The sequence below is a fragment of the Sinocyclocheilus anshuiensis genome, unplaced genomic scaffold (genome assembly GCF_001515605.1).
Source record: "Sinocyclocheilus anshuiensis isolate Anshui unplaced genomic scaffold, SAMN03320099.WGS_v1.1 scaffold664, whole genome shotgun sequence".
NCBI lineage: Eukaryota > Metazoa > Chordata > Actinopteri > Cypriniformes > Cyprinidae > Sinocyclocheilus > Sinocyclocheilus anshuiensis.
Genome location: NW_015554122.1, coordinates 557,716 through 566,310, shown reverse-complemented (window position 1 = coordinate 566,310; position 8,595 = coordinate 557,716). Strand labels below are relative to the sequence as shown.

Here is an 8,595-nt window from a genome sequence, read left to right as displayed (position 1 = left end):
GCCGCCCAAATGTTCACGCAAAGAAAGAAGGCGTAACTTTTATTCTCGCTGTAGTATTGTTGCTGCCGTCATGCCTGGAGCTGATCCATGCTGGTCGCTATGGAAATACATCAACTTCACGCTGTGGATTGCCGGATCGGCTTTCACTCACAACGCACTGGATAGCTGGCCAATCACAGCACACCTCGCTTTTCAGACCGATGAGCTTTGTAAAAATCAACGCGTTTCAGAAAGGCGGGGCATAGAGGAGAAACAATAATGTACAGTATGTGGAAAATAATGTGTTTTGTTAACCTTAAACCGCATAAACACATTTCATTACACCAAATACACAAAATAATGTTCTTTTTAGCAACATCATATGACCACTTTAATTACCATAAATTCCTGTTATTTCCAAAATTCCCAATCTTAACAACATCTTTGCACTAAAATGTATGTTTGTTTAATACAGTTGTAGACTGTAGGTGGAAGATTAGGGGAGTACTTGTCTGTTTAAGTTACTTTTTTTTTTTTTACAAATGTGTTGTTTTTTAGTATTGTATTCTGTATGTGTTCTGGGACTCCCTCGAAAATGAGATGTTACATCTCAAGGGGCTATTCTTTCAATAAATTCAAATTCAAAAAGTTTTCCTGGTCAGACCGCAAAAATACTACAAAACTAAAGGCCAAAATGACACTACAACATGATACAATGACCATGCTTTTTACAAACGGTTAAAAGTGTATGAAAAATTATAAGTACAACCATAGTGAGAGTAAGCAATTTTTTTGCTTTAAGGGTGACTCTCATGAAACCTTTCAATATGTAAAAATCAGGTAATATGTGTCACTCTAAAATGAAGGTAAAGAAATGCAAAATAATATATCGCCTAAAGAAAATGAAGCCTATTTTAGACCATTAACATGATTTGCCTTTATGACTTATATTATATTTATGGCACAAAGTCATCTCATTACTGTAATGTGAAAAAAATGATATATTTAAATTATACACATCATAGGAGTAATTGAGGTACTGCTTTAGGGTAAACCATGCTTGTTCATACCAGTGATAATTTCATGGGTCATCTCTCTTTCCATACAAATGCATAATTAATATAATATAATTCTAGGCTGATTGATTTCTGTGTAGTAATGGACTATGTTTAAAACATATTTTGAATGAGATAAGTACATACACTATTTTGTCTAATGTTCACTAGAATGGTTCTTTTGGCACATTGCAGTGACTCTTATTGTTCACGCAAACTTTCCCTTGTAAGAATAAAGGAACACTTTTGAAAAGAGTACTTATCACAGAAACGAAATATGCTTAAGTGCACACTAAATGTTATTGCACGTTAATTACAAATTTATTCAGCTGTATTATATTTAAAATGTATATTAAATGCAATCAGCTGAACTTTAGAATGCTTTTTGGACCCACCTAAGTAGGACTTAGATACATACATGTAATTTCATAATTTCTTCTATTGTCTTATATGGTAAAAGTGTAATTTTTGCAATTTAGTACATTTAAAATATTAACTTTAAATGTAATATTGAATAATACACTACAGTTAAAATTACAGTCAAGTACTTTACGTGTGCTTTAGTATGTTAAGTAACACAAAATAAATGTACTTAAAGTAAGTTTTATTTGACATTAAAAACTAAGTACACGCTTATTTAAGTGTGTTAAGAAACAGTAATTAAACTGTACTGTCTTTAAGGAGACTAAAGTGCCCTTTTATTTTATTAATACCTGCAAGTACAACTCTTTTTAAAACAACATATTTATAAGTAGATAAAATATACTTTAAGTTTTAAAGTACACTACCGTCAGGATTATGTCTTGTTCAGTTGTGTTTTGGTTCAGGTCTTGGGCTGTGTCCCAAATCGCCCCCTATACCCCTAAATAGGGCACTGTTTGAGGGGGCAGCCATTTGTAGTGGTGTCCGAAACAATGGTGGATGTTATCAAGTGCATTCATTCAATCCCATAATGCATCGCAATAATAGGTACATTTGCACTCAACTGCAAGAGAATACCCATAATGCACTGACTCACCTCATTGTCTTGATGATTGATTTCACACAGTGTTGACTGCTGTAGCAGCACAGCCATGAGCCTTAAACAAACAAAACTTGATTATTACTCTATAAACACTGCATACACCATTTTATTTCCATAACATGAAACAGATAATCAATGGGGAATGAGTAAAAAATAAGAGGGATTGATTAATTTTTCCCCTTTTTTCACAATAATGTGCACTGACGAATCAAGGAATGTGCATTGGGTAAAGGGTTGGGTTTTGTTTTCATGTTGACTGTAACAACATATCTTACGATTTCATCTCTGAAATTTGTTTCCTAATTATCATCTTGTCAAATGTAAATGCACAGTGAGAAGCAGGAAGCTCCACTGAACTGTAGCAGCTTGATGCACAGGAAAATGCAACTGCATTACTCACTACTTTTAGCTTCATTAACCTATTTGTGAAAACCAATTCTATTTATCTTCCTCGTTACCTGAAGTCAGTTTCAGCAGTAGCAGCATGAATTGGCAAGCGTCCGTTCTTATCGGGAATGTTCTGTTTTGCACCGTTGCGAAGCAAACACACACAGCCTTCAAGCCAGCCCTGCAGAAGATAAAACCATCAGACCCAACTACACGACAAGCCATTCAAAAACCTTAACAAGCATTCAACTCAGTCAAAGCTAGGAAGGTCACTGCGACTTCGTACATGATGCATGGTTCCTGAACACATGCTGAAGAATTTTTAAAGGAATGCAGCTCATCAATGATCCTCAGAGAGTTTCGTTACCAGGTATGTCGCTAGAGAGAGGGACGTGCGTCCACAGGCGTCTTGTGTATTGATAGAGGTTCCCATCTTCAGCAGCAGTTTGACCGTATCCACCTGCCTCCCAGACACAGCATGCATCAGAGGTGTGGAGCCTGTCATCAAGACATCCGCAGTCAGAAACACTTAACAGCAGTTCACGTTCAAACTAACATGTAGGCCAGCTCTGCTGTAGTCTGTTTATGATGGTAGCTCATTTCTGTTTCAGATTTGCTGAATGTGTGATTTGCATGACGATGATTGTAGGTACTTTTTTTAAATACCTGTTCTTTAGCTTGCTTGCCCATGCAAAACTAGAGTTTTGGATGGCTAGAGTTGTGCATGGCTACCGGGCCTTGCAAAGTGGCTTCTTGGCACAGCAAAATATCCCACCCTTAATCAGATTTTGGTTTCTAAATATTGCTCCAATGTAAAGCGCATCTCTTCTCAACATGCTGCATAATTTGATGTATTACTTATGTGAATAGCATAAACAAGTTATGCATGAAATACCACAGCCTTGTGAAAAAGAAGCAGACTTTAGCATACTTAAAAGAGTACTTAGAAAAAAAATACACTAAAAAGCATATGCGTGAACTGAATATAATGTTTTCATAAACTTAAATGCATATTCATTCCAATTAAATGAAAATGTATAATAGGTTATTTTTGCATTAAATGCAGCTGAATTTTACAGTGCTTTCTGATCCACTTAAGTAGCATCTTTACATATATATATATATATATATATACACAAGTACATGTAAGTGTACTTTCATAATTCTGTTGTCTTTGAAATATGGTTAAAATGTGCAAGCATTTATGTAAAACTATAATATACTTGAAAGTTGTGTGTCATGATTTTTTTTACATTTATTTTGTATTTGTTTGTTTAAAAAATATTGCAATTTAGTAAATTACCAATATGTTAATGTTAAGTGTAATATTGAATAACGGTTAAAATTATAATCAAATTCTTCACATATTTTAGTATGTTAGCTTTAGTATGTTAGTCAACACATCAAAATAAGTACTTCTTTAAAGCATGACAAATTGTTATTAAAACAATTATTTAAAATGTACTTTAAAGGAATAGTTGACTCAAAAATTTAAATTTGCTCATCAAAAATGAACATTTTCTCATCCTCGGGACATCCAAGATGTGGATGAGTTTGTTTCTTCATCAGATTTTGATAAATGTAGCATTGCATCAGTGTCTCAGCAATGGATGCTCTGCAGTGAATGGGTGCCGTCAGAATGAGAGTCCAAACAGCTGATAAAAACATCACAATAATCCACAAGTAATCCAAAATAGAATGATAACATTTCTTTCAGTGTTCACTCACATCCAAGTATTTGTTTAGAAATGCTTTCGACTGTTTTGGCTTATAAACGGTGCTTGATCTGTGCAGATTTCTCTATTGATTCAGACAAGACAACATTCCTTTTCCGTTGTTTTTTGTTTGTTTGTTTGTTTGTTTTTTGTTTTTTTATTATGGACTCATCTTTTAGCTTCAAGCAACAGTTTCAAGTTAAAAACACCTTAATTATGGATTGGATTGTTCTAAACACAAACCTTTTCACTTCTGAAGTCATTAACTGATGGACTGGACTGCTGTGGATTGCTTGTGGATTATTGTGATGTTTTTATCAGCTGTTTGGACTCTCATTCTGACGGCACCCATTCACTGCAGAGCATCCATTGCTGAGACACTGATGCAATGCTACATATCTCCAAATCTGTTCCCGTGAAGAAACAAACTCATTTTGGAAAGTGTAAAGTATCTTAAGAAATATAGTCATGAAAATGTACTCTCTTTAAGTACACTTAAGTGGCCATTAATTAATATTATATAATCTGCAAGTACAGATACCTTTTAACATGCACTTTGAAGTTTATCTGAAGTACACATTTTTTCACAAAGGTAAAACTAGTATCATAGTGAGTTTCAAGTATAGAGTGTAAAAGTGCAATGTGTGAAAGAATACCTTCACTGTCACAGCACTCGAGGATGCACGGGTCCTCTCGTATCGTGGCCGTCAGCGTGTTCACATCTCCGTTTGCTGCTGCCTGGTACACCACATTCAGATCAACCTCCTCAGCAGCTTCTGAGAGGGAAATTAATCAAAAGAATCAATCTGGGTGTAAGCTAAGGCATTTTTGCTTGATCATTCCTTAGATATGTCAGACTTTTGAAGAATAAAGGCAAGTGGTCAGTGTCATAAGAATCTTTAGGTCTTGCTTATCATTGACTTGACAGCTTCAGATTAATCAGCAATCATCATTCTTTCAAGGCATACTAATAGTTTGAAATGAAGATGTGATTCCTCATAAATTAACAGGTCAAAAGAAGGTGCTCAAGATGTTTTCCCATAGAAAAATAAAATAAAATCTCAAATACGATCTCGCCAGTGTTGATGAGAATGTTTCTGAAAAAGATCCTGTTTCTCCTTTTAGAGATCTCAATCAAAACCTCATTAAGAGGTCTGCAATCAAAAGTTAGAAATCTCAAATTGAACTCCAAAATGTCTCATTTTGAGCAATAAAAGCTCAAAATGATATGAGCTTTTAGTCTTCTTAGCCTACTTTGTCAACAATTGGATCCTTTGAATTAATTAAATAATGCGATGTGAAAACAACGTTGATGAGATTAAATATGCTACTGAGAGATCCTTACGGCTTGAGCAACCACTGAGAAATCAAATACAGGTGCATCTCAATAAATTAGAATTTATTTAATACACGAGTTTCACAATTTGAGTTGAATTACTGAAATAAATGAACTTTTCCACGACATTCTAATTTATTGAGATGCACCTGTATTCCTTAGGGTTTATACATGTTGTCTAGGGTGCATTGCATTATTTGCATACATAACAACACAGAAGATCCGCTGACAGAGCTGCCATAACAGAGCTCACCGACTACAACTGAAAACCCCGGAATATATCACGAAACACTGTGATTGTGACCCTCACTCCATGTGATACAGATCATCGCAGCCATAGCCAATAGTACTCTTCATTCTGGTGGGTTACTGAAACACAAACAGATGGCAACCCTGACATCACGCAAGCAAATGATGCGCTACGGCAAAGCCCATTGATAAGCATTGCCATGGCAACAGTGTTAGCGGCGCTAACTGTGTGTGTGTGTGTGTGTGTGTGTGTGTGTGTGTGTGTGTGGTGTTTTACCTTTATGCTGCTCAAATACAGATGAAGAGTTGAACTCCATAACAGATCAGATGCAGTCTTCAGAGAAATCCCTCTGGTGCCAGCGACATGATGTCCCCTCCGCTCCCGATTCCACAACGACTCAGACTGCTCGCATGGGAAATAATGAAAGAAAGGGAGCGCGACAGACACGGTGAAGCAGAACGAGAAACGCGGCTGGGACAGGAGAGGCAGGTGCCGCAGGCGCGTGAGCATCAGTTCCTGGAGGCGGCTGGAGGAGGCAGGTGGAGGATGCTCTGTTTGATGTTGCGTGATGTGATGGGGAAACACACTGAGCATGTGCAGAAGCTGCACTTCACAGCCTGGTGACAGCACAGCACTGTACGGCCTATGTTCACAACACTGAACGCTGAAGAGAGCGGACTGCTGCTGGACGCAGTGTGTGCGGTGTGTGTGGCGTTACGAGGGCACAATCGCGGTCCCCCTCGGTATAAATCGCGGTCCGGGGGCACCTAAATCGGACCGAAAGGGCACTTTAGCGTCGGCGATTAAAGGGGCAATTTTTTTAAATTTTTCTATTCTATTCCTTTCTATTCTATTCTACATTCCCTTAGGTCTTATCCTATTTTTTTCTCATTCTATTCTATTCTATTCTATTCTATTTTATTCGTATGCCCTATCACAAATTTACATTCTATTCTATTCTATTATAAATTATTTTGTTATATGCATCATCCTAATTTTTCCATTCTTCTTTTCGGTTGTGTTCTATTCTATATTCTTTCACTGTGTCATGTCATATTTTTTTTAACGTTTTTCTATTCTGTTTTGTTGTTGTCTGCTCCCATCCTAAATTCTACATTCTATTCTATTCTATTCTATTCTATTCTATTCTACATTCCCTAATTATGTCTTATCCTAATTTTTACATTCCTCTGTTCTATTCTATTATATTATTATATGTCCTATCACAATTTTTACATCATTCTATTCTATTCTACATTCTTTTTATGCCTTATCATCATTTTTACATTCTTCTGTTCTGTTCAATTCTATTCTATTCTGCTTTCTTTTATTATATGTCTCATCCTAATTTTTACATTCTTCGTTTCGGTTGTGTTCTATTCTATATTATTTCATTATGTCCTGTCATATTTGTTGTGTTATTGTCTGTCCTGTTTTGTTATTGTCTGCTCCCATCCTAATTTCTACATTTTTTCTATTCTATCCTATTCTGTTCTGTTCCGTTCTGTTCTGTATTGCTTATATACCCCATTCTAATTTTTTGCAGTCCTCTGTCCTCTTTTCCATTGTACTCTTGTTTATGTCTAATCAAAACATTTACATTCTTCTGTAATTTTCTGTTCTATTCTATAGGATGTATTGTGCCATTGTAGTAATTTCATGAATTGTCAGGTCTTAATGTCAAGGCTAAAGCAAGATCTTGTTTAATCAGAATCACATTTGTGCTTAATAAGTGCTTCACACATATTTTCATTTCATTCATGTTTATCATGCAGCCTCGAGAGAGAAAGAGAGGGAGAGAGAGAGAGAGAGAGAGAGAGAGAGAAAGAGAGGGGGAGAGAGCGAGAGAGCTAGAGGACAACATGAGGAGCAGTCAGTGTGTACATTTATCTGATTCCACAGACAAACTCACATCTCACACAACAGAGAGAGAGGGAGAGAGAGAGAGAGAGAGAGAGAGAGCGAGAGAGAGAGAGAGAAAGAGAGGGGGAGAGAGCGAGAGAGCTAGAGGACAACATGAGGAGCAGTCAGTGTGTACATTTATCTGATTCCACAGACAAACTCACATCTCACACAACTTCCACATCGTAATGCTCTTTACAAATCAGTTCTATGTAGAATAAAGCCAGTTTTTGACAGGATGTCAATTCAATTGTGATTCTAATCACACTCGTATGGTGATGTCAAAGAACAGAATGAGATGTTTCATTCATAACAGCAGCTGCATTCCGCTCGTCAAAGTGGGCATTCCAGAAGAGAGCCAGAGAGAGAGATTGTGTGTGTGTGTGTGTGTGTGTGCCCTACGTTATGAGCACCAAATGTCCCCACAAGGATAGTAATACCAGTAAATTTGGACCTTGTGGGGACATTTTTAGGTCCCCATAAGGAAAACAGCTTATAAATAATTAAGAATTAAGTATTTTGAAAATCTAAAAATGCCTGTAGTTTTGTGTGAGGGGTAGAGTAAGGGGATAGAAAATACAGTTTGTATAGCATAAAAAACATTGCACCTATGAAATGAAGCCATAAATCATGAAAACGCAACGTGTGTGTGTGTGTGTGTGTGTGTGTGTGTGTGTGTGTGTGTGTGTGTGTGTGTGTGTGTGTGTGTGTGTGTGTGTGTGTGTGTGTGTGTGTGTGTGTGTGTGTGTGTGTGTGTGTGTGTGTGTGTGTGTGTGTGTGTGTGTGTGTGTGTGTGTGTGTGTGTGTGTGTGTGTGTGTGTGTGTGTGTGTGTGTGTGTGTGTGTGTGTGTGTGTGTGTGTGTGTGTGTGTGTGTGTGTGTGTGTGTGTGTGTGTGTGTGTGTGTGTGTGTGTGTGTGTGTGTGGTTTAGTGTATCTTTGAAAAGAA

At 36.9% G+C, this 8,595-nt stretch overlaps 1 protein-coding gene across 1 annotated transcript in view; it reads right to left on the bottom strand.

Moving 5' to 3' along the window:
• LOC107670032 (ankyrin repeat domain-containing protein 55-like) overlaps positions 1 to 8,595 on the bottom strand; it is a 26,515-nt gene that overhangs the window by 10,567 nt on the left and 7,353 nt on the right. Inside the window, exons 2-6 of the mRNA XM_016462495.1 lie at positions 6,023 to 6,513; positions 4,817 to 4,936; positions 2,813 to 2,943; positions 2,517 to 2,626; positions 2,053 to 2,113 (exon numbers count right to left, since the gene is read on the bottom strand). Of these exons, the coding sequence (XP_016317981.1) occupies positions 2,053 to 2,113; positions 2,517 to 2,626; positions 2,813 to 2,943; positions 4,817 to 4,936; positions 6,023 to 6,062 (462 nt within the window). The 5' untranslated portion in view covers positions 6,063 to 6,513. The remainder of the gene's footprint in view (positions 1 to 2,052; positions 2,114 to 2,516; positions 2,627 to 2,812; positions 2,944 to 4,816; positions 4,937 to 6,022; positions 6,514 to 8,595) is intronic.